General features: G+C 46.1%; 2 protein-coding genes across 4 annotated transcripts in view; both read left to right on the top strand.

Annotated features, from left to right (window-relative positions):
- Positions 1 to 7,639, top strand: part of LOC138373698 (uncharacterized) — a 12,209-nt gene extending 4,570 nt beyond the window's left edge. Inside the window, exon 2 of the mRNA XM_069340052.1 lies at positions 7,535 to 7,639. Coding sequence (XP_069196153.1) covers positions 7,535 to 7,639 — 105 coding nt within the window. The remainder of the gene's footprint in view (positions 1 to 7,534) is intronic.
- Positions 1 to 27,280, top strand: part of LOC123752865 (uncharacterized) — a 156,096-nt gene that overhangs the window by 23,123 nt on the left and 105,693 nt on the right. For all 3 annotated transcript variants that reach the window (XM_069300115.1, XM_069300113.1, XM_069300112.1), the window contains exon 2: positions 13,587 to 13,632. The gene's annotated coding sequence lies outside the window, so the exon portion shown is untranslated. The remainder of the gene's footprint in view (positions 1 to 13,586; positions 13,633 to 27,280) is intronic.

Below are 27,280 nucleotides of genomic sequence, written 5' to 3'. Positions count from 1 at the left end.
GTCCAGATTTCAGAAAGTGATAGAAGGGTCACATTTACTCTACTTTAATATTGATAATTAAGTTAATTTATATAAGATGTTTTTATGATGGTAAAGTCCAAAGACTAATGTATTTAAGAACAATTCCCAGCAGAATAGCTGGTGAATTATAATAGTATGTGGTGATGATATCCCGTTTTCTATAGACGGTAATTCCACTACAAGTTACGTTTTCTATGGGTAACTTGTTGGTAATACAGCTATTATCTGTATGATATTAAATGGTGTCGGATTTTCCGACATAATTCCCCAGGGGGCTGCTCACGGGTCGAAGTCCTATTTAGAACAGACGAACACCGATACTCCTCCTTCGGATTATTAGATTAATTTGATGTTAGTAGTTAGTAATCACACATTTGTGTGTCTGTTCGTACAGGACGGATGTCCCGTACTAGAGTTGCAGGGGTTAGAAGTCTAATGCGATTTCATTTCCCTGTCAACTCTTGAAAGGCTAATATTCAAGCCTTATTACATATTATTTAACCCAGAAGACTGGATGTGATCAAGTACTACAGTCAAGTATGATTCAGGGACTGCAGTGAGATCAGTGACATTAGATATAACTTGAAGTTTGTTCAAGTAACTGGTCACTGATATATAAACACTGAGGCCCATGGAATACATCTTGATTAAATAATAAATGTATCAAATCAGTCATCAGATTTATTGGGGTTTAATTTAGTTAATTGATTCAGAAGATTGAATAGCTCATCATTAAAGTAAAGTATGGTTCTGAGACTGCAGTGGGTTCAGTGACATTGGTCGCAGTGACTTGTAGCTGTTTTAGGCTACTGTTCACTGATTTGCCACTGAGGCCTCATGAACTCATCTTCAGCTTTAAATGATGATACTAACATCAACCTCTGTTACTATAGTCAGCTGTCATCTCCTTAGTATAATGCTACTGGAGAAATATAATCAGCTGACAAATTTAGATTTCTATTGGTATTGTTTATCTGCAGGCATAGGTCTCCTCAGGCTTGATACTGGGCCTGAGAGTAATTTACCTCCTGCAGAGTTTAACATGGTTATACCCTGATATTTAGTAGGGCTACCGATGAATCGATGGCAATAGTCTGTCCCAACAAGGAGACCGAAGTCAGTGAGGTGATCAGACTTAATATTATCTGCCAATTTTATTCCTCTATTTCTCAGGAATTTGGCTGTTGCTCTCAGACCTTGAACTTGTAGGTCTACTGGTATTTTGTCCACCACAATGGCTTGTACTCGACAGACGTACCTGCCTAAACGTACTGATGGTTGTACCACCTGGTAGACTTGAGGTCCTGCATCTGTTACAAACCCTGAGATGTTGAATGACATCTGGGCTACAGGCCTTAATTGTAGTTCTTCTGCCAACTTTTTGGTGATATATGTTCTCTGGGATCCTTGGTCAAACAACCCACGGGTATGGACCTTGGCCCTCTTATTCAGGATGGTAATTTGGGCAGTAGGCAAAGTCGTATTACCTTTAGACTTTGCTGATTGGACACTCTTTGTTTGTTGCACCTTGCAGTACTGTACTGTGGTGGGAATGCTATCTTCCACCTTGGGGTTTGGAGACGTTGTTTTGGTGTCTCTGCACAATGCTGCATGGTGCTGACCTTTGTTACACCTATTACAGGTGTGCAATTGGGTATCACAGTCCTTGATGTTATGTTTCCTGAGGCACCTCGTGCAATGTTGCAAATCCTTGAGTCGCTCAACACGGGCGTCACTATCAAGAAAATTAGGGCAGTGGTACACTGAATGTTTCTCATTGCAGAACAAACATGTTCCATAGCTTCCAGTACCCTTTGGTGTCACGTTCTTGGGTGACACAGTAACTATAGGCTTGGAGGGTCCCACTGCATATACGCCCACACTGCCACTGTTCCACTTTGGTGTTGAATTATATTGTCTAGATTGATTTGGAGTACCTTTGGTACTCTGTGGTTTACTATTATTGGTTTCTGAGGGTTTACTTGGTGGTTTTAATTTGTCATGTGTTCGTAATTGATGAACTACTGACTTTAAACCTTCAGATATTTCATTCATGGATAAGATGCTTTTATTGTAATGAGCACTCATTTGTCTCAATATGTCCCTAGGTATTTTCTCCTGGACAATTATTTTCAAGACCCACTCAGCCCCGTTTGTATCTGCTGTCAGGCTGAGGGCATTGATCAATGATTCTACCTCCAGCTTGAAGACTTGGAGTGAATCAGCTGAAGCCTCCGGTGGGGATAAATGCAACAGCTCATGAACTAAATGTGATGTTCTTACTTCTGGATCAGCATAATTATCCTTGAGGAGTTTTACTGCCAGATCATAGCCGTCATTAGTTAATCTCAGATGGGATACTACTGTTTTAGCCTCACCTGATAATTGGCCTTGCAAATAAGAGAATTTACTACTCTTTGGTAAAGATTGTTTTGAGTCTACAAGGTCAACGAATTTGTTCCAAAATTCGTCCCAATCTTCCTCATCTTTTCCTGAGAAAGTGGGTAAATTAATTGGAGGGAGTCGAGCTTCTGCTTGACTCGTATTAGATGCAACTGTTGTTGTTGTTGCTGTTGCCTTGTTCTGGGCAATTAATTTGACATAAGGCTGTAACGTGGCCTGAGTGTGATCTTCATAATTCGCAAGATCAACCATAATGTCGTCTATTTCTGTTTCTGATAAATTGGTATTGGCAAGTTCAGCCACATATGTTGCTATTTGACATTTGATTTGCTCAAATTTACCTGCAGCTGCTTGATAATAGCTTTCCAGGTCAGCATAATCAACTGTTGATTGTTGTGACAAATCTTCACATTTCTTGATCTGTCTTGTTAAGTGGCCTTTAAGACCTGCAAGGGTTCTTTTCATTCTCCCTGCATTATCCATACTGGCTCGTTGGTGAAGCCTTGTGGGACTTGTACTTGGGCTGCTCATAATACTGAACAAACACTAATGGTAGCCTAGGGTAAATTCTGTGGTCACTAGGCAATAATCCTACCTCTACTAGAGGTTAGCACTTAAAATTAATACACATTATATATATACAATCATACACACTAATGATTTGAGTGATAAACCAGTGTCACTGGAAGTACCTTTAGGTTAGCTCTTCTATATCACCCTAGGATGGTAGAGACACTAATTAATCACTCAAAGGTGTAATGATCATAAGTAAATTATTATATATGCACAACTCAACTCGAGTTGATAAAAATTACACCCAAAATAGGGTCTGGACCATTCATTAATGGTGTTGGTTGATCAATATAGTACAACTGACTATTGTAATAATGGGACTAGGATGAACAATAATAGTTCAACTAGTCAATGGTTAATATCCTACCCTGTTGTGGGTTGGCAATTAGTAAATATTATACTGTGATCACTAGTGCAATATATATTAAATAATTCTCTATTTTGGAGAAATAATATACACAATTATTGATAATAGCCTCTTAATTAGCCTCTATGAAACTTCTAATATTATCTAGAAGTATTAAATATTATTAGTGACCTCGCGAAATAAACTCCACAAAATTCGTAGAATCACGCAACACCACAGCCACTACATTTGGCTGGCTTCAATATTAGCGCTGTCATTTCACGAAATAACACGCCACCAAATATCTGTGGGTGTGCATGAAACCGCTGACGAAGCTGAACTGGGCTGAGGGAGGCTCCTGAGCTCCCACGAGGCAACGCCGCTGTCTTGACTGGCTTTGTTTAAATAACACTGCACTAGTATATTTAATGAATCCACTGGTTTGGTTAACTGGTTCATCCGGTACTAAGATGACCAAATGTGGGTTCAAAGGATCAAATAATCCGTCATCCGGTTCGAAGATGACCAATTAATGTGGGAACCGACCTGTGAGATTTATATTTATTTAATTTATATGAATTTATATTTACGTTAATTTGTATACTTCGATAGCAATTTGTATAATGATAAGTGGACTGTATTTCTGCAATAATCTCATAATCTCACAAATCGATCCTCTACACATTAGGGGGGGGGGGGTTATTAAATTAATATATATATGCAGCCAATCAAACTACAGAAATAACTACATACATTAAAGAGGTTCCTTATCTTATAGTACAGCAGGTTAGTCCACCAGGTATAACTAGGGTGTAGACACCAAATTATCCTCTTTGAGGTAGCTTCCATATCACCCAGTAACTGGTGCACAAATCTTGCATCCTCGTCTTGACCTGTCAAAAGTGCGCTAGCTGTGAAGCCAGATACCTATATATGACAAGTATATCAGAGAAAACAGTACATGGAACATGAAGACCTGGCTTAATTACCTTTAGTATGAGGCGATTTCGCGTTCTAACCGGGTCACCCTATATAATGACATTAATGGCCACTAATGATAGATAATGGGTTTCGGAAAGAACACTTAACTTGATTTGTTGACAGCGTGTTGACAGATGGTACACCTTTGGTATCCATAACACTACGTCCAAGTAAAATTAACAGGAGCCGAATTTGCTCCCGTGTGAGCCTCTGGTCTCAATATAAACAAAACAATGGCTGCCCTCCTTCCTCACTCACGCCTGGCCTACTTTGTCCAGATTTCAGAAAGTGATAGAAGGGTCACATTTACTCTACTTTAATATTGATAATTAAGTTAATTTATATAAGATGTTTTTATGATGGTAAAGTCCAAAGACTAATGTATTTAAGAACAATTCCCAGCAGAATAGCTGGTGAATTATAATAGTATGTGGTGATGATATCCCGTTTTCTATAGACGGTAATTCCACTACAAGTTACGTTTTCTATGGGTAACTTGTTGGTAATACAGCTATTATCTGTATGATATTAAATGGTGTCGGATTTTCCGACAACTACTCTGACACTGAAAAAATTCTTTCTAACGTCTCTGTGGCTCATCTGGGTACTAAGTTTCCACCTGTGTCCCCTTGTTCGTGTCCCACCCGTGCTGCGTGTGTGTGTGTGTGTGTGTGTGTGTGTGTGTGTGTGTGTGTGTGTGTGTGTGTGTGTGTGTGTGTGTGTGTGTGTGTGTGTGTGTGTGCGTGCGTGTGTGTGTGTGTGTGTGTGTGTGTGTGTGTGTGTGTGTGTGTGTGTGTGTGTGTGTGTGTGTGTGTGTAGAGTGGAGCTGCGACACCAACGCTGCCTCGCCACAGCCCAGGCTAAAGCTGCCTTGGTCGTTGGATTTGTTCCCTCAGTGATATATATTTCACACAATCTCCTCGACCTCTACCCAACCTCTCTCCCATCTCTCCCTACCCTCTCATATCTCTCCCATCTCTTGCTACCCTCTCACCTTCCTCCCTGGACCCTTCCACCCCTGTCTGCCCTTCCCACTAGCCCCTATGACCTGTCCCACTATTTCCACCCCTATTCTTCCCTCTGACGTTTCTACCTGCCATCTCTCTCTCACTCTCTTCTCTCAACAGCCCTCTCGCACGCTTCTAAGTACTCTCACAGTTCTCTCCCAGCTCTCACACCTCTCTTCCCGCTCTCACTCTTCTCTCTCCGCCTCCACACCACTCTCTGTCCTGTAGTTGCGCACAGAAAAGATACCGCTCACATGCAGATGAAGAGTCACAATAACGTGGCTGGAAAAATGTTGGCCAGACCACACACTAAAAATTGAAGAGACGACGACGTTTCGGTCCGTCCTGGACCATTCTCAAGTCGATTATCTCACACTGTCTTCACCAGCAACCACCCCACACACACACACACACACACACACACACACCCACACACACATACACACACACACACACAGACACACACACACACACACACACACACACACACACACACACACACACACACACACACACACACACACACACACACACACACACACACACACACCCACACACACACCCACACGTCTCCGAGGGGGGACACTGGAGGGCGCAGAGTGACGGCCGTAATTAGACATCTTATCCAGTGCTGAAGGAGCGGGAAAATATGTTTCCAGGATTTCTTAGATTAATCCTTCCTTCTCTCCCAGACTCTCCGGGAGTAATCCCTGTGTGTGTGTGTGTGTGTGTGTGTGTGTGTGTGTGTGTGTGTGTGTGTGTGTGTGTGTGTGTGTGTGTGTGTGTGTGTGTGTGTGTGAGAGAGAGAGAGCACACCCCCATCCCCAGCTCGGGGCCACATTCCCCCTGGGGACACTCCCCATGACAGTGAAAATCCCCATAAAGCTACCACAGTGCATTATGTAGTTAGTGTTTAGTGGAGGGTAAAGGTGATAGGCTGGCTGGTGGGCGGGCAGAGACACTGACTCACAGGTGGCATGACGAGAAGAGATATTGACAGTGACGCTGATACACTGTGACACTGGCATGCACAGTGACGTTGACAAGCAAGTTAAGCAAGCGCTCAACCTATCCTCAAGCCAAGGTCGTTAGAGCGGCGGCCGTCCCTCGAGAAGCAGTCATCTATGCTAACACACTGTGTGCTAAAAATAAGGATGTTTTCAAATATAAATTAATAAAAATTATACAATGAAATTCGAGGTATAGGTAGGCTTAGGTTAGGTTAGGCTTAGGTTAGGTTAGATGTTTAGGTTATGTTGGCGATTATTTATATATGTAGTACGTGGGTGCAACCCGTCCTCGACTCAAGTCCATTCCATCCAGCAGTCGACCCCACAGACGCATTCATAAATTTTAACATGCTGTTCATTCAAAACAGGAATTTTCTTAAATACATATTAATATTATTATATATTAGTATATTGTGCATATATAGGCATAGGATAGGTTAGGTGTCTAGGTTCTGTTGGCGATTACTTCTATTTGTAGTACGTGGGTGAAGCATATATAATGTTGTGGTTCGAACAAAATTCACCAGCGAAGCACTTGTTCCGGAAGTGTTCGGACGTCAGCAGTTGTGAGTCGTGTGTAATTCATAATTCGTTTTTCATTCATAAACAGGGGGTTTGGCGGGTGCATGGAATGGACTTTGGGTCTTTGTTTGGAGAACGGGCTGCTTTGTATGCGAGGACGGGCTGCCTCATAAACAAAGACCCAAAGTTCATTCCATCCACCCGCCAAACACCCTGTTTATGTATGCAAAAACGGTTTACACACAACTCACAACTGCTGACGTCCGAACACTTCCAGAACAAGTGCTTCGCTGGTGAATTTTGTTCGAACCACAACGCTATAAATGCTTCATCCACGTACTACAAATACAAATAATCGCCAACAGAACCTAAACACCTAACCTATCCTATGACTATATATGCACAATATGCTAATATATTATAATATTAATTTATACTTGAGAAAATTCCCGTTTTGAATGAACAGCATGTTAAAATTTATGAATGCGTCTGTGGGGTCGACCGCTGGATGTAATGGACTTGAGTCGAGGACGGGATGATATGTTGGTAGTACCACGCACGTACTACAAATATAAATAACCGCCAACAGAACATAAACACCTAACCTAAAATAACCTATGCCTATATATGCACAATATGGTAGTATAAAATAATATTCATTTATATTTCAGAAAAGTTCTGTTATGAATGAACAGAATGTTAAAATTGATGAATGTGTCTTTGGGGTCGACCCCTGGATGGGCAACCTGCTCTCGCACAGGACAGCACATATATGACTTAATGCTTATAGTCACTATTTCGCTTATAAATAAGTGTAACATATTCCAGGCCATATTTTTTTTCAAGGCACTAACTTTTTCTCTCAGAGTTTTATTAAACAATAGAGATTAGATACAAAATTTGACAATATCCTGAGTTACTTTACAATTTATTTAAATATTTTAGTTTTGTTTTATTATTTTTATAAAACTGTTGCAGAGAATAACTGAGAGACAGAGAGTGACTGAGAGTCAGAGAGTGACTCAGAGTCAGAGAGTGACTCAGAGACAGAGAGTGACTGAGAGACAGAGAGTGACTGAGTGACAGAGTGACTGAGAGACAGAGAGTGACTGAGACAGAGAGTGACTGAGAAACAGAGAGTGACTGAGTGACAGAGAGTGACTGAGAGACAGAGAGTGACTGAGAGACAGAGAGTGACTGAGAGACAGAGAGTGACTGAGAGACAGAGAGTGGCTGAGAGTCAGAGAGTGACTCAGTCAGAGAGTGACTCAGAGTCAGAGAGTGACTGAGAGACAGAGAGTGACTGAGAAACAGAGAGTGACTGAGTGACAGAGTGACTGAGAGACAGAGAGTGACTGAGACAGAGAGTGACTGAGAAACAGAGAGTGACTGAGTGACAGAGTGACTGAGAGACAGAGAGTGACTGAGAGACAGAGTGTGACTGAGACAGAGAGTGACTGAGAAACAGAGAGTGACTGAGAGACAGAGAGTGACTGAGTGACAGAGAGTGACTGAGAGACAGAGAGTGACTGAGTGACAGAGAGTGACTGAGAGACAGAGAGTGACTGAGACAGAGAGTGACTGAGAAACAGAGAGTGACTGAGTGACAGAGAGTGACTGAGTGACAGAGAGTGACTGAGAGACAGAGAGTGACTGAGAGACAGAGAGTGACTGAGACAGAGAGTGACTGAGAAACAGAGAGTGACTGAGTGACAGAGAGTGACTGAGAGTGACTGAGAGACAGAGAGTGACTGAGACAGAGAGTGACTGAGAGAGAGGGGGCAGGGGGGGGGAGAGAAGGGGGGGTGGGGGAGGGGGGGCAGATAATTAGAAGGGAGGTAACTGGGTGTTGTGTGAGAGTGTGAGAGACTAAAAAAAAATGAGTGTTTTAGTAAGGAAATAATTAGTTATTGATTTTATGAACGTAGAATATTGTAATTTTCCTTTCACCGTCCTTCCTGGAGCGGTGAGTGGTGAGGGAGTAACCCTCACAGTACTCCCAAACCCCTCACAGTACTCCCAACCCCCTCACAGTACTCCCAACCCCCTCACAGTACTCTCAACACCACTCCGCAGTATGATGTATACTTTACCTAAGCCCCCCCCCAAAAAATACCTTTCGTACGGGAGAATGGAAGCGGCTCGCGAAATGGACATAATGTCCACGTTTTCCGTTCGTGGGTTCTCTGGTAGGTTAGGATCAGGCATTTTTAGTACGACGGCTTCTTGACGTTGGGAACGCTCACCAGAACGGGCTGGAGAGAGGGGGGGGTGTAGGGAGGGGTTTGTAGGGAGGGGGTGTAGGGAGGGTGGTGTTTGGAGGGGGTGTCGGGAGGGGGTGTAGGGAGGGGGTGTAGGGAGGGGGGCGAGGGGGTAAATGATAAAAAAGTAGACCCAAAACTTCCTGCGTCATTCGTAACGTACTAAACAATAATAATTTAAACAATAAACAACATGTAGCCTCGTGCTTGAAGAGTCTCCACTACAGTGGGACGGTGAGGCTGCAGGAGCCATGTTAATCTGTGTCTGGAGGGTCGAGCGCTAGCTCTTCGACCCCCACCTTATCGCCTGTAAGTAGCCTTAATACAATGCCTCCGGCCCACTTAATTCCTTACATTTGCCCACTACTTTTAAGAAATGCTTCTACAGTCTTATAGTTCACCTGTGTTTCTGGCTCCAATGTATAACCTCTCGTTTGCTTTTAGGCTTGTTAACCATTCCTTCTTATCCACTTTGTCAATACCCTTTAATATTTTATACGTCGCGATCATAACTCCTCCTTTGTATCTCTTATCTGAAGATTTTTTCCCTCGTAATATGATCCATTCATTTCTGGTATGCGTTCAGGGGCCGCATTCCCCTAGTTGTCTCATACATGTTCATACTTGTCTCATACAGGTATTGTACGGAGCCCTGAATACTTAATTCTTCATATACCTCGCTCGCTACCGCACTCTCATTACCTTACATTTACATGGGTTGAAGTCACGAAGCCATCTTTCGGACCATTCCATCTGCTTGGTCAGGTTCTCCTGTCGCATTCTGCAGTCGTCGCCGTTCATGTACTTCTAGGGACGAGCTCGGCTCCTGGCCCCCACCTTCTGAACTTTGTCAGTTTAATCATGAGTGAATTTACATCACTTTAATTTACTGTTAGCATAAGATATCTCAAATATCTTACCTGGAAAAGATATCTCCACAACATTCTATACATTATTTGACAACACATGCATATTTAACATTTCGTTTTATGAGCTATATCTTAGAAAAAAATAAATCTGACTGTCCTTAGAAGAGACCAGACGCTTGGGGCAAGCCTCATCCAACTTTTTAAGATAACACATGAGGAATATGGGAGTGTCATAGGGCAATTGGGTCGGCACCGGTGCCACCCTTAAAGAAATAGCATCATCTTTAGCGACCCACTGCGATTTTCTTGGGATATGAAATCGGAAATTTGCTTAACGTGGAGTTCGGGGACTTTTTTTTAGTGCTTCGTAACATACATTTTTTCTGGCATAGGGGAGAGGGAGCGAGAGAGGTTGAGAGGGGAAAGAGGGGCAGTGGGAGGATGTTGGAGAGAGGGGGTGGAGATGGGAGAGAGATGGGAGAGAGGGGTGGAGATGGGAGAGAGGGGTGGAGATGGGAGAGAGGGGTGGAGATGGGAGAGAGGGGTAGAGATGGGAGAGACGTAGCGTAACTTTAGGCCTCTTGAACGTGTACCAATTGAGCGAGTGCTACAGATGGTGTTGTGTTAGTGTGTTCGTCCCCCCTGTGGTCACATACACTACCACAACCAGAGGCCAGCTTCCCTGGAAAGTGTTGTGCCACTTACCTCTTCCTTCTCCCATTCCTATCCTCATTACCTTGCATTTGTCAGGGTTGAAGTCAAGGAAGCAACACAGACACCATGGCGCCAAACACCCCAACCGTCAACGCTGACATAGAATAATTCTAGTGAAATATGTCGGTATAGTTAAACATTAGAATATCCCATATATGTAGAGTGTGGTGATTGGTAAACTACCCCCTTTCTAAGGCCTCCTCCGAACAGACAGAACGTTTTAATACTAAATGTAATAAGAACATTCCGTACTTTCTGCATAGTACATAAACACAATTACCTCCCCATATATTTTCCTTATTTTCTGTTAACACACTCAAAATTTTTGCATATAGAGTTTGTGATAAATTCAATTTTACACAATTTTTATATATAAAAAATTTCTTTTTCAGTTTTATTAAACAATAGAGATTTTATACAAAATTTGAAAATATCCTGAGTTACTTTAAAATTTATTGTAAGAGTTTAGTTTTGTTTTATAAAATTGTAATATCAATATAGCTATAAGTTAAATACTAATTGTAATTAAGTCGCAATAAGTGCTATTTACGTGCTTATCCTCCTACATTCCCAGGGTTAGGTTAGGTTAGGTCGTGGTTTTCTATACAGCTTTTCAGGTAAACTCTAATATTCACAATATTTTGGTTCGATGCTGGTGATTAAGTGTAAAAATGAACTATGCCGATAGTCAGGATTGTACTTATTACATTTAGTATTAAAACGTACTGTCTATTCGGAGGATGGGCTGACACGAGAGCTGTAATTGGTGACGAGTGAGACTCTGAGGTAAATTGGTCTTGAGGTTCGACCAGAGATCAGTGCATGATGAGGACCACGACCGCTTCTGGCCACTGTGACTTGTGAAAATTATTATTAACATCTTTTTATGGCAAAGTTAATATACAATTTTGTCAAATTGAGGAGATTCAATTATGTTATATTGCAGTGATGATGTTGCTTATATTCACTGTCACACAGGACGGAAGATTATACACAAAACTATAAGTCTAAACTGTAGATTTGAACACCCAAATACTTCACAAAGTTACAATCTACTCCACTAGATATTACACATGTTTTAATTTACGATTTTAATTCGACTTCCTATTGTTCACTACCACACAGGACAGATATGGATTCATAAGAGATGCAGCTACAACTAAATTAATGTGGCCAAGCAAACTTATGATAAATGGTTAGTATGTCTTCCAAATGATCAAACTCAATAAAATAGTTATAGTTGTTTGCAGAAAAGGCTAGTAGGAGACATGACATATTTTGCAGTTTCACATTTAATAATATAATGTTGAAGAGAATGCCTTAACGTGTCGTCACTGAGTTTTTCAAGCTGAATATTCTGGGAGGAACTCGGCCTCAGTGACTTGCCAGAGGTACCTATAGCCGAGGAGATCTGACATCATCGCACTGTCTGCTGCGACAACTATACTTATCGTATAAATACTTATTTCTACATAAGTTGTCAGAGTTTGTGTGATGCTGCAGCTTTTAGCTCTCTTGGGGTTTTATTAAATCTATAGAATCTGAAGTAATCATTTGAATTTCGTAAAGTTTTTTAATAATTGCGTTAGATAGCCTAGCGTCACAGTTTGTGTTTGCTTTACTTTAAGCCTCATTGACCAATCGATGGATGGAATCAACACGAATTTTATACAAAATTATTCTCTACAGTAACAAAAAATCACATTTCACTGAATATTACATGCTACCTCAGTCATTAATAGTGACGTGTTACATAAAGACTGAACAGTACTATTAGTCACACATACGCAACAAAATCCCTTCATCCCATTCATTTTAAAGTGGCAGAGTGGCTGGGTGAACAACACCCAAGAGGCCTGTCTGTGTTGTGCTTGACTACAGTCGCTTAATAGTTGCTTCCTAGCCATGATGACTTCATTTAGTCTATATATGGCACATGTAGAGTTATTTACAATGGATCTCACTTGTATCTGGTTAACGGTTGTCTTGTGTGGACACTGACTGGACGCGCTGGTGCGTCTTGTGCTGCTGTCATTCCGCATGGTTGATGCGTCTGATTCTGTCTCTGTCTGTCTGTCTGTCTGTCTGTCTGTCTGTCTGTCTGTCTGTCTGTCTGTCTGTCTGTCTGTCTGTCTGTCTGTCTGTCTGTCTGTCTGTCTCTCTCTCTCTCTCTCTCTCTCTCTCTCTCTCTCTCTCTCTCTCTCTCTCTCTCTCTCTCTCTCTCTCTCTCTCTCTCGCTGATATTTGTTTTGCTAGTTTTTTGTTTGTATTAAAGCTTCCGTAGCGACATGAAAGGGCTCGAACACCGCACCCCTCCCCACTCCCCATCCCATCCCCTCGCCCCACCCCATCCACCCCCATCATGTAGCTGGTTCTGCCTCGCCATCACCTTTAAAGTTGTGTATCCAGGTGCGCACCGGTGATCTATGTGTTCTTTGTTGCCTTTGACCCCTCGCCCCTCACCACGTCCCCCCCCATACCTCGCCCCTCACCACGTCACCCCCCATACCTCGCCCCTCACCACGTCCCCCCCACACCTCGCCCCTCACCACGTCCCCCCCCCATACCTAGCCCCTCACCACGTCCCCCCCCCATACCCCGCCCCTCACCACGTCCCCCCCATACCACGTCACACCCACCCCCCCACCCCCTCACACCTTCCCCATCTCCTGACCCTGCGAGGGGACTATATCCCTGGAGACCATCAGTCGTGTCAAACACATCAATACATGCAGTCAGTGGCCGAAGCTAATTACCTGCATTAAACTGTTGTCATTAAATGACCCATACACATTATTTTACAGTCACTTGAGCAAGACTGGTATAACTATTTCATAAATATCATTGTAAACCATCTATTGACTTGCTTTCTCTTTCAGAGTGATCACTGATTCATACTCAAGAAGTCCCTTTTCATATAAAAAAGTAAGTACTCAATTTTTGTTAATTGATAATTCAAGACGAGCTGCATGCTTTGCAATTGAATAATGCAACGTTTTGCATTACAACTTATATTACCTGGATTCTGCTCTCATTTGAGGGCCAGATATTTTTGGCAGGTGATCCAGAGCACTAGAAATGGATCACCACACACGTCAATATAGAGGAGTAATTGTCTCTTGAGAACATCCCGAGGCTCCTGCGTCACTATAGGTGGCTCAAGGTGAACAGTTGAGCCACAGACGAGCTCTGTGGCCTTGTCTGAGCCACAGACGAGCTCCGTGGCCTTGTCTGAGCCACAGACAAACTCTGTGGCCTTGTCTGAGCCACAGACGAGCTCCGTGGCCTTGTCTGAGCCACAGACGAGCTCCGTGGCCTTGTCTGAGCCACAGACGAGCTCCGTGGCCTTGTCTGAGCCACAGACGAGCTCCGTGGCCTTGTCTGAGCCACAGACGAGCTCCGTGGCCTTGTCTGAGCCACAGATAAACTCTGTGGCCTTGTCTGAGCCACAGATAAACTCTGTGGCACCTGGTGATAATCTCTACACAATGCATCCTTGGGGGGGGGGGGCAGGGGAGAGCAGATACTCTGAGCTGGTGTTTTATTGTTTATTTTCTCTTATGTGTGTTAGTTCAACCACTTGGGCTGGACGGTAGAGCGTCGGTCTCCCTTTATGCAGGACGGTGTTCAATCCCCCGACCGTCCAAGTGGTTGGGCACCATTCCTTTCCCGCCCCTACCCCGTCCCATCCCAAATCCTTATCCTGACCCCTTCCAAGTGCTATATAGTCGTAATGGCTTGGTGCTTTCCCCTTGACACTTCTTGTGTGTGTTAGTGTGTATATAAGTACTGTATATGTGTAATATATACTAGATGGGGGACCCGGTGATGACAGGGCCCTCCCATACAGGTCTGCTCCCACACACAGTCTCCCCCACTACACCCTTCCTATCTTCTCCAACATACACCATTCCTGTCTCCCCCCCCCTTACACACATACTCCCCGTCTTCCCCTACACCCACAGCTACACACACACACACACATACACACACACACACACACACACACACACACACACACACACACACACACACAAACACACACACACACACACACACACACACCGTCTCCATCTCTGCCCACACACATGCTCCCGATCTTCCCCAAACCCGTGACCTCCCCACCAACACACTCTCCCCACATCACTATAAACATTTTCACTATACACGCTCTTCGTCACTATCAAAATCTACACACACACCCTCCCCGTGTCTTCCATATACACCTACCCAGTCTCCTCCCACATACACCCCTCCCCTCCGACACCCCGCCCCCCCCCCCCCCAACCATTACGTTTCAGGATAACACGTGGCTGAACTGTTATATAAGCTGGTGGGGGTGGGGGGAAGGGGGCGACTCCCCCCCCTCTGCCTCCCATTTTAAACTGATTGGATCTTTTTACTACTCTCAGGAATTCCTTATGATGTCTCAGCTGGGGCGTTTGGTTTTATATATATATTTTTGTTTACATATTTTCAGCTGGTCATAATACCACACAAAACATAAACACAACTTTTCTAAACGACGTTGTTGCAATGTTGCCTCAATGTTAAAATAGTAAAGATTACGTTGTGTTGTGCAATTGCACGTAGAGAGAGGGAGAGAGCCTGTGAGACCCGAGTCTGCCTCCGGCCCTGGGTCTCTATAGGTCTGTCTACAAAAGAGAATGTCTGTATGTCTGTCTGTCCTTCTGTCCAATGTTTTAAGTCAGACACATAGTGAGGGGGTAATCTTATGGAGTCTTAGGTTATGGTTGGGGTCGGCCCCAGTGTTACCCTTGAAGGAATATAAAACCCTCTGCCAAACCCTCACCAAGTCGGTAGATATGAAATATGCAACCTAAAGTCCGTAGACTTTGCCATTTAGTTTATTCAGATAAGGATATGCAAAACTAGTTTTCTGATGACAGATTTTGCGTTCTGAGCGCAACTTTTTGATGACAGCGATATAGATAGTGCGTAGTGAAGATTGTTTAGTGGTAACGGGATACTGGGGAGAGGATCTTCACTCCTTCTGAAGATGTATTAATATTCGAAAGTACTTAAGGAAATTCCTGTTTCAATTTTCCTCCGTGGTCTGACACTGTCATATATATATATGTATATATATATATATATATATATATATATATATATATATATATATATATATATATATATATATATATCTTGAGGTTATCTTGAGATGATTTCGGAGCTTTAGTGTCCCCGCGGCCCGGTCCTCGACCAGGCCTCCACCCCCAGGAAGCAGCCCGTGACAGCTGACTAACTCCCAGGTACCTATTTACTGCTAGGTAACAGGGGCATTCAGGGTGAAAGAAACTTTGCCCATTTGTTTCTGCCTCGTGCGGGAATCGAACCCGCGCCACAGAATTACGAGTCCTGCGCGCTATCCACCAGGCTACGAGGCCACTCAATATATATAGGCCACTATATATATATATGTCGTACCTAGTAGCCAGAACGCACTTCTCAGCCTACTATGCAAGGCCCGATTTGCCTAGTAAGCCAAGTTTTCATGAATTAATTGTTTTTCGACTACCTAACCTACCTAACCTACCTAACCTAACCTAACCTAACTTTTTCGGCTACCTAACCTAACCTAACCTAACCTAACCTAACCTAACCTAACCTAACCTAACCTAACCTAACCTAACCTAACCTAACCTAACCTAACCTTGAACCAGCGACCATCAGACCACTAACCCGTAGCACTAACCGCCAAGCTACTGAACACCCACAATAAGGGAGAACCCCCAAAGATACTCAACTGGTAGCCAACTGAAACTTTAGGCCTCTCCTGGGGTGGCCATTATGGTTTATGAATGATACAGCAACTGAGTCATCACTTTAATGTGATACAAGTGTCATTCTCTTAAACCCCAACGAAGACGTTCATTACTAACATCCGACACTGCAAATCTGAAACAATTACAGCGTCGTTTGACCCACTGTAGGGGAGAGAGAGGGGAGAAAGGGTCACTGCAAATTGCCTTACCTTGGGGTTACCTTGAGGTGCTTCCGGGGCTTAGCGTCCCCGCGGCCCGGTCGTCGACCAGGCCTCCTGGTTGCTGGACTGATCAATTCCTTGCTTAGACTCTCGGAATGGGACGAGGTCACCACCCGCCCAGCGTAGGTCACCACCCGCCCAGCGTAGGTCACCACCCGCCCAGCGTAGGTCACCACCCGCCCAGCGTAGGTCACCACCCGCCCAGCGTAGGTCACCACACTGCCAGCGTAAGTCAACACACTGCCAGCGTAAGTCAACACACTGCCAGCGTAGGTCAACACAGGGTCAGTGTTGGTCAACATCCCAGTGGGCACATTTGGGTAAACGATGTTGATTCGCCGTTATTGGAGCAAGTTATCCTCACAGGGGTACACAGCAACACACAGGAGCGTGTGTAGGGTTACTCAGGTGAGCAGCGGGTTGCGTGGGAGGAACACGTGTTCTTCAAGAACAGCAAAATATCATAATAAGAATGTAAATACATAAAGGTTTCGCCTTCAGAATACACCTGAACACATAATATATGTGAAATAGACAGATAAAAAAGTCACCGCCCCCCCCCCGGGGTAAACGGTAAAGAATAGGACACTGTTTTGTTAACCCGGGACACCCGGGACACCCGGGACACCCGGGACACCCGGGACACCCGGAATACCCGGGACACCCGGAACACCCGGGACACTGTTTTGTTAACCCGGGACACCCGGGACACCCGGGCCACCCGGGACACCCGGGACACCCGGAACACCCGGGACACCCGGAATACCCGGGACACCCGGAACACCCGGGACACTGTTTTGTTAACCCGGGACACCCGGGACACCCGGAACACCCGGAACACCCGGGACACTGTTTTGTTAGGGAGCCGGTCGGCCGAGCGGACAGCACGCTGGACTTGTGATCCTGTGGTCCTGGGTTCGATCCCGGGCGCCGGCGAGAAACAATGGGCAGAGTTTCTTTCACCCTATGCCCCTGTTACCTAGCAGTAAAATAGGTACCTGGGTGTTAGTCAGCTGTCACTGGCTGCTTCCTGGGGGTGGATGCCTGGTCGAGGACCGGGCCGCGGGGACACTAAAGCCCCGAAATCATCTCAAGATAACCTCAAGATAAGGAACCCATCACCATGGGGGTGTACTTGGTGTTAACCCAGCACCAGGGGTGTACTGGGTGTTCACGGCTAGGGAGAGAGAGAGAGAGAGAGCGCAAGCGAGCGAGCTCTTTAAAGGAGAAACACCTTACAATTTACTGTTATATAGAGCCCCCGGAAGAGTGTGCGGTCACAAGGAAGGCGCCAGGCGGGCTGCCAGTGCCGGCGGGGGAGTGAGGTCTGGCCCTCCATGGCCCCCATGCTGCTGCTGGTGTGGTGCTCGGTGTCAAGGACTGGGCCCGCCACGGAGCAGTCCGGAAGACACGCGAGGCGTCTGCCTGTCACGTGCGGGTACAGGCTGTCACGTGCGGGTACAGGCTGTCACGTGCGGGTACAGGCTGTCACGTGCGGGTACAGGCTGTCACGTGCGGGTACAGGCTGTCACGTGCGGGTACAGGCTGTCACGTGCGGGTACAGGCTGTCACGTGCGGGTACAGGCTGTCACGTGCGGGTACAGGCTGTCACGTGCGGGTACAGGCTGTCACGTGCGGGTACAGGCTGTCACGTGCGGGTACAGGCTGTCACGTGCGGGTACAGGCTGTCACGTGCGGGTACAGGCTGTCACGTGCGGGTACAGGCTGTCACGTGCGGGTACAGGCTGTCACGTGCGGGTACAGGCTGTCACGTGCGGGTACAGGCTGTCACGTGCGGGTACAGACAAGGCAAACACAACTCTGGCGCCACCATCGCTGTCAACAGGTCCACCTGACCCGTCCTCAGGCCCCTTGCTCCTCCGGCCTGCCCCATGCTCCTCCCATCTCTTCCACATGCTCCTCCCACCTGTTACACATGCTCCTCCCACTCCTTTCCCTCATGCTCCTCCCACCCCACTTCCCAAGCTTCTCCTACCCCCTTAAACCAGGCTCTTGCCACTAATTTCTTCCGTATCTACTGTGGGTATGTAAAAGAATAAGTGCATCATCTGTGTGGTCATTGGTGGTAGGTAGTTACGCCCAATAACCTTAGGCTGCACATTCAGTGCTCCGACAGATCACTGTAGCATTATCTAACACAGTACAGACTTACACATCAAATATGATTTCAATATATATTTAACAGCGAAGAAGAGATTTGACCATTGGCTCTCAGTTGGGCTGGCAGACATTTCCTGCACCAGGTCGCCAAGTGTCCACATCACACGGGGTGCTTACCCGCCGACAGTCACCCCCCGCCGAGAGTCACCCGCCGACAGTCACCCGCCGACAGTCACCCGCCGACAGTCACCCGCCGACAGCCACTCGCCGACAGTCACCCGCCGACAGTCACCCGCCGACAGTCACCCGCCGACAGCCACTCGCCGACAGTCACCCGCCGACAGTCACCCGCCGACAGTCACCCGCCGACAACCACTCGCCGACAAGCGACTATTAGCCGCAAAGCTTTGCGTTTCTCCCCAACACGGCGCCCCGAGCACATTACGGCGCCCCGGAGCACATGACGGCGCCCCGGGGCACATGACGGCGCCCCGGGGCACATGACGGCGCCCCGGGGCACATGACGGCGCCCCGGGGCACATGACGGCGCCCCGGAGCACATGACGGCGCCCGGAGCACATGACGGCGCCCCGGGGCACATGACGGCGCCCCGGGGCACATGACGGCGCCCCGGAGCACATGACGGCGCCCCGGAGCACATGACGGCGCCCCGGGGCACATGACGGCGCCCCGGGGCACATGACGGTACCCCGGGGCACATGACGGCGCCCCGGGGCACATGACGGCGCCCCGGGGCACATGACGGCGCCCCGGGGCACATGACGGTACCCCGGGGCACATGACGGCGCCCCGGGGCACATGACGGTACCCCGGGGCACATGACGGCGCCCCGGGGCACATGACGGTACCCCGGGGCACATGACGGCGCCCCGGGGCACATGTCGGCGCCCCGGGGCACATGACGGCGCCCCGGGGCACATGACGGCGCCCCGGGGCACATGACGGCGCCCCGGAGCACATGACGGCGCCCCGGGGCACATGACGGCGCCCCGGAGCACATGACGGCGCCCCGGGGCACATGACGGCGCCCCGGGGCACATGACGGCGCCCCGGAGCACATCACGGCACCAGCGCCGTCGTGGCCACTAACTCAACAACACACCTGTCGTGACAGAGGAATACCGTGACAACTGTCGTGTTGGAGGACGGGTGGAAGATGTGACAGGTCGCTAGACAGCAATTCTAGTGAAACAAATTGAGAAGGGAAAAGACAGACTGATATATAAAGCTAAACTGGAAGGAAGCATTTTAAGAGGCAAGAATTACAAGGCAGAAGGGAAGTGTGGAGGATGGTACTCACCTATAAGTGACTGCTAGCCTCACTGTACCTGTTGCCTTATAATTTAATAATTCTATCCTCTAGGGGTTTTAAGGTCTAGTTCATTAGCTTATCCTCATAGCTTAATCCTCTTAGCTCTGGCACCAGTCTTATTGCAAAGCTTTGTACGTGACAATTTTTATTTTATGCTTCAGAAGGTACGAATTGTGAGGTGTTGTTGCTTATTCCAGTATTGGTCTAATGATGTGTAGATTGCCTGGATGGAGTCCTGAATTAATAAGTTTCTATATGATGTTATTACGTTATTCAGCGTCCCATATTCTGCTGATGTGATCCTGTTTGTGTGTGTCTCCGGTGTTGGTGCTGGAGTTGTGTCCAGTCCCAGCTCTTTCCGTAGGTGCCGCATCCCTTATGGTGTAGGTGACGTCTGGGCCCCTTCTCCGTTTCACATCTTTTTTACCTTGTACTTGTTGTTGTTGTTGTGGTGGTGGTGGTGGGTGAGGATGGTGGTGGTGGTGGTGGGTGAGGATGGTGGTGGTGATGGTGGGTGAGGGTAGTGGTGGTGGGTGAGGATGGTGGAGGTGGTGGGATCAGAATGGGTAGTGGTTACCTATCAGTATTTACCTATCAGTGACTGCGGAGGGGTCAGGTCCAGCTCTGCACGCCCCGTCTACCAGACCTGTTGCTTTACAATGTAACTATTCTGACGTTCGAATTCTTTGTCGAATCTGACCTTTAAATTGTGGAGGTGGCTTCCACAACTTCTTATTTCAGTGGATTCCAGGGGCCAGATTCACGAAAGCCCTTACGAACCTGCACATCTTTTCTCAATCTTTGGCGCCTTTGTTTACAATTATTAAACAGTTAATGAGCTCCGAAGCACCAGGAGGCTGTTTATAACAATAACAACAGTTGATTGGCAAGTTTTCATGCTTGTAAACTGTTTACTAAATGTAACCAAAGCCGTCCAAGATTGAGGAAAGATGTACACGTTCGTAAGTGCTTTCGTGAATCTGGCCCCCGGTGTTGACCAGCCGTCAGGGTGCGAATATTTCCCTCCATATCTTCGAATTATTTGTGTTTCAAACTTTGACCGATGTTCTCCTGTTCTAATTTGTCTAAATTAAATAGGCTATCCTTATCCACCATGACTGTTCCTTTCAGTATCTTGTATGTAATGATCATATCCCATCTGTTACTTCTCTCCACTTGTACTTCTGTACTTTGTTTTTTCTGAGTCACGGAGTGCAGAGTCCATGCCGGTGCTTCAAAGTCAAATAATTATCACATATATACTTTATTTATTGTGTTGAAAACATCATTGTTTACATTTTAAAAATGTTCTGCAACTTCTCATATGCCGCTAGTGTTATCGTGTTCATGTGCGCCTCTGCTCTTAGTGTTGGAATTGGTCACTTTCGTGTCTTTTTCTTGTAGTTTACTTTCACTTGTGTTGTAGATTTCTTCTGAATCTGGGTTGAACTCTAACAGCCACGTGTGTGTGTGTGTGTGTGTGTGTGTGTGTGTGTGTGTGTGTGCTCTCTGGAAACACTGACATGTAAGAGTTCACTTCCTTGGGTAGTTGGTGGTCGATTACATTGATTAGGAACAACAGCTGTTCGAGGACAAAGTCGCTTTAAGAGCCCGCTGTACACTCTCCTCAAGTTTGATATCGCCTGTAATCCCCGACCGTCCAAGTGGTTGGGCACCATTCCTCCCCCCCCCTCCCCTCTCACATCCCAAATCCTTATCCTGACCCCTTCCAAGTGCTATATAGTCGTATGAGCCTTGGCGCTTTCCCCTAATAGTTCCTTCCTTCTTTCTCGATGACCCTTAGTTTCCTGTCTGTCAGAAACTCCTTTAAATAGGTCAATGGTGTCTTTTCCTTCATCCGGCTTGCCATTGCATCTTTTCACTTGTCGCTTTTGTGAGACAGATTCGTAACCTTTTGTAATCTAAGAAGATGCTGTCTACCCAGCTTGATTTATCTTGACCCATTTTGGTGACCTATCAGATAACTCTTTATAAATTTGTCAAGCACAACTTTTTCTCTCTGAAACCGCGAGGAGACGAATTGGCAATGACGTAGGAAGGGATTAGACCAGTGTGTCTTGTGTGAGGGGGGGCGGCTTCGGCCACCATGTGGGCGGCTTGAGTGATGTGGGCGGCTTAGGTTGGGTGTGTGTGTGGGTGTTAGGCGGGCCACTGTTCCTATGCCAAGTCACGTCCGCCCTGGCCTGCAACCCTCCATTTCCCACCCTCCCACCCCCACACTATCTGGTTCGATATAGTCCCCCGCGGAGGGTCCTGTGAAGGGGGTCCCACCATGTCTCGTCACATATCCTTAGCAACACGAGATTTTAAGTCACTCTTAAGCTCTTTATAGTTCCTCACAGATATGAGAAGACATCGTCACCGCCTGCCGGAAGACCTGTGGGGCTGTGACACTTGTTGTCCCCCCCCTCTCCCCCCAGGCGGAAGCACCACGTTATCACAACTTGTTTTGAACGTTAGAATGTTGTATGAAGGTAAATTAAGATCGTGGTCGTAAAGGGTCGTATGGAAGGTCGTACACACGACTCGTATCCCCCTGTACGACCAGCTATCATGTACGGAACAACATAAGGAACCTCCCAGTAGGCCTACTGTACTATTCGTAGGTGATCATATATAGTTACTACCATATTTTACTCGGGCTGTCTATCCTAGACACTTTAACCTGTTATACAGATTAATGTTGATGCGCTTTTGTACCTTTAAACAAACCTGACCCAAACCTTTTAGCACACATAATCTAACCTAGCACAACCTTACCTATCCTAACCTAGTCCAGCCTTACCTATCCTAACCTAGCCCAGCCTTACTTATCCTAACCTAGCCCAGCCTTACCTTATCCTAACCTCCTAACCTAGCCCAGCGTTACCTATCCTAACCTAGCCCAGCCTTACTTATCCTAACCTAGCCCAGCCTTACTTATCCTAACCTAGCCCAGCCTTACTTATCCTAACCTAGCCCAGCCTTACCTATCCTAACCTAGCCCAGCCTTACTTATCCTAACCTAGCCCAGCCTTACTTATCCTAACCTAGCCCAGCCTTACCTATCCTAACCTAGCCCAGCCTTACTTATCCTAACCTAGTCCAGCTTTACCTTATCCTAACCTAGCCCAGCGTTACCTATCCTAACCTAGCCCAACCTTACCTATCCTAACCTAGTCCAGCCTTACTTATCCTAACCTAGCCCAGTCTTACCTATCCTAACCTAGCCCAGCCTTACCTTATCCTAACCTCCTAACCTAGCCCAGCGTTACCTATCCTAACCTAGCCCAGCCTTACTTATCCTAACCTAGCCCAGCCTTACTTATCCTAACCTAGCCCAGCCTTACTTATCCTAACCTAGCCCAGCCTTACCTATCCTAACCTAGCCCAGCCTTACTTATCCTAACCTAGCCCAGCCTTACTTATCCTAACCTAGCCCAGCCTTACCTATCCTAACCTAGCCCAGCCTTACGTATCCTAACCTAGTCCAGCTTTACCTTATCCTAACCTAGCCCAGCGTTACCTATCCTAACCTAGCCCAACCTTACCTATCCTAACCTAGTCCAGCCTTACTTATCCTAACCTAGCCCAGTCTTACCTATCCTAACCTAGCCCAGCCTTACCTTATCCTAACCTCCTAACCTAGCCCAGCGTTACCTATCCTAACCTAGCCCAGCCTTACTTATCCTAACCTAGCCCAGCGTTACCTATCCTAAACTAGCCCAGCCTTACCTTATCCTAACCTAGCCCAGCCTTACCTTTCCTAACCTAGCCCAGCCTTACCTTATCCTAACCTAGCCCAGCCTTACCTTTCCTAACCTAGCCCAGCCTTACTTATCCTAACCTAGCCCAACCTTACTTATCCTAACCTAGCCCAACCTTACCTTATCCTAACCTAGCCCAGCCTTACTTATCCTAACCTAGCCCAGCCTTACTTATCCTAACCTAGCCCAGCCTTACTTATCCTAACCTAGCCCAGCCTTACCTATCCTAACCTAGCCCAGCCTTACTTATCCTAACCTAGCCCAGCCTTACTTATCCTAACCTAGCCCAGCCTTACCTATCCTAACCTAGCCCAGCCTTACTTATCCTAACCTAGTCCAGCTTTACCTTATCCTAACCTAGCCCAGCGTTACCTATCCTAACCTAGCACAGCGTTACTTATCCTAACCTAGCCCAGCCTTACCCATCCTAAACTAGCCCAGCCTTACCTTATCCTAACCTAGCCCAGTGTTACTTATCCTAACCTAGCCTAGCGTTACCTATCCTAACCTAGTCCAGCCTTACCTTATCCTAACCTAACCCAGCCTTACCTTATCCTAACCTAGCCCAGTGTTACTTATCCTAACCTAGCCCAGCCTTACTTATCCTAACCTAGCCTAGCGTTACCTATCCTAACCTAGCCCAGTGTTACTTATCCTAACCTAACCCAGCCTTACCTTATCCTAACCTAGCCCAGTGTTACTTATCCTAACCTAGCCCAGCCTTACTTATCCTAACCTAGCCCAGCCTTACCTATCCTAACCTAGCCCAGCCTTACTTATCCTAACCTAGTCCAGCTTTACCTTATCCTAACCTAGCCCAGCGTTACCTATCCTAACCTAGCCCAACCTTACCTATCCTAACCTAGTCCAGCCTTACTTATCCTAACCTAGCCCAGTCTTACCTATCCTAACCTAGCCCAGCCTTACCTTATCCTAACCTCCTAACCTAGCCCAGCGTTACCTATCCTAACCTAGCCCAGCCTTACTTATCCTAACCTAGCCCAGCGTTACCTATCCTAAACTAGCCCAGCCTTACCTTATCCTAACCTAGCCCAGCCTTACCTTTCCTAACCTAGCCCAGCCTTACCTTATCCTAACCTAGCCCAGCCTTACCTTTCCTAACCTAGCCCAGCCTTACTTATCCTAACCTAGCCCAACCTTACTTATCCTAACCTAGCCCAACCTTACCTTATCCTAACCTAGCCCAGCCTTACTTATCCTAACCTAGCCCAGCCTTACTTATCCTAACCTAGCCCAGCCTTACTTATCCTAACCTAGCCCAGCCTTACCTATCCTAACCTAGCCCAGCCTTACTTATCCTAACCTAGCCCAGCCTTACTTATCCTAACCTAGCCCAGCCTTACCTATCCTAACCTAGCCCAGCCTTACTTATCCTAACCTAGTCCAGCTTTACCTTATCCTAACCTAGCCCAGCGTTACCTATCCTAACCTAGCACAGCGTTACTTATCCTAACCTAGCCCAGCCTTACCCATCCTAAACTAGCCCAGCCTTACCTTATCCTAACCTAGCCCAGTGTTACTTATCCTAACCTAGCCTAGCGTTACCTATCCTAACCTAGTCCAGCCTTACCTTATCCTAACCTAACCCAGCCTTACCTTATCCTAACCTAGCCCAGTGTTACTTATCCTAACCTAGCCCAGCCTTACCTATCCTAACTTAGCCTAGCGTTACCTATCCTAACCTAGCCCAGCCTTACTTATCCTAACCTAGCCCAGCCTTACCTATCCTAACCTAGCCCAGCCTTACTTATCCTAACCTTGCCCAGTGTTACTTATCCTAACCTAGCCTAGCGTTACCTATCCTAACCTAGTCCAGCGTTACCCATCCTAACTTAGCCCAGCCTTACCTTATCCTAACCTAGCCTAGCGTTACCTATCCTAACCTAGCCCAGCGTTACCTATCCTAACCTAGCCCAGCCTTACCTATCCTAACCTAGCCCAGCCTTACCTTATCCTAACCTAGCCCAGCCTTACCTTATCCAATCTACATTTGAAACACAAGCTCCCAAAGAAGATGGTAGGAAGTTGATTAATAATATGTGTTATCTCCTGGATGCTGAGGTGGTGGAAGTTACAGACATACCCGAGCTATACTCCAGATCCCAAAGGGGGTATACTGTATATGTGGAAGTGTTAATCCAGAGTCCACACGAGTATATATACCCCGGGGAACGGCGTTAATGCAGTGTCCACGACGAAAGCCTTCAGGTGACCCATATAAAGGTCAACCACTAAGGTATATACGTTTAGGGAACGCTTATACAGGTCCAAGAAGTTATATACCTTAATTAAAGGCACTTTGTTTGATCAGCCATTTGCATCTCGTTAAAAGGAGAAACCTTACACCTTTCCACGAAAATATATTCCTTTAAAGGGATGCTTATTCAGGACTATTAAAATATGTACCTTTAGGGAACGCTTTTACATTTTCGTGAATATATATATATATATATATATATATTAGTATATTTTGGTAGCAGTCTTTCCTGTAGACATATATTATTAAATATGACCGAAAAAGTAAGATTAATAATTCTAACACGAATTTTCTCAATCTTTCGTACATTACGCTTCACTGTTGGAGGTAAATCAAAAATCACTTCTCCAAAATTCATTTTTATTTCTAGTCTGACGCGACACGGGCGCGTTTCGTAAAACTTATTACATTTTCAAAGACTTCACAAATACACAACTGATTAGAACGTATCTCTGATTTTATATCTACATTTGAGTGAGGTGGGAAGGGTGATGTGGCATTAACACAAAACAGAACAAGGGGCGATATTAATAGGGTATTAAAAGTATCAACACAAGACAGAACAGAAACAATGGGTATTGAATAGAAGTGTTTGTAGAAAGCCTATTGGTCCATATTTCTTGATGCTTCTATATTGGAGCGGAGTCTTGAGGTGGGTAGAATATAGTTGTGCAATAATTGGCTGTTGATTGCTGGTGTTGACTTCTTGATGTGTAGTGCCTCGCAAACGTCAAGCCGCCTGCTATCGCTGTATCTATCGATGATTTCTGTGTTGTTTACTAGGATTTCTCTGGCGATGGTTTGGTTATGGGAAGAGATTATATGTTCCTTAATGGAGCCCTGTTGCTTATGCATCGTTAAACGCCTAGAAAGAGATGTTGTTGTCTTGCCTATATACTGGGTTTTTTGGAGCTTACAGTCCCCAAGTGGGCATTTGAAGGCATAGACGACATTAGTCTCTTTTAAAGCGTTCTGTTTTGTGTCTGGAGAGTTTCTCATGAGTAGGCTGGCCGTTTTTCTGGTTTTATAGTAAATCGTCAGTTGATTTTTGATTTACCTCCAAC

The sequence above is a fragment of the Procambarus clarkii genome, chromosome 43 (genome assembly GCF_040958095.1).
Source record: "Procambarus clarkii isolate CNS0578487 chromosome 43, FALCON_Pclarkii_2.0, whole genome shotgun sequence".
NCBI lineage: Eukaryota > Metazoa > Arthropoda > Malacostraca > Decapoda > Cambaridae > Procambarus > Procambarus clarkii.
Note: the sequence above shows the minus strand (reverse complement) of the source record. Positions and strands in the feature narration are given on the sequence as shown.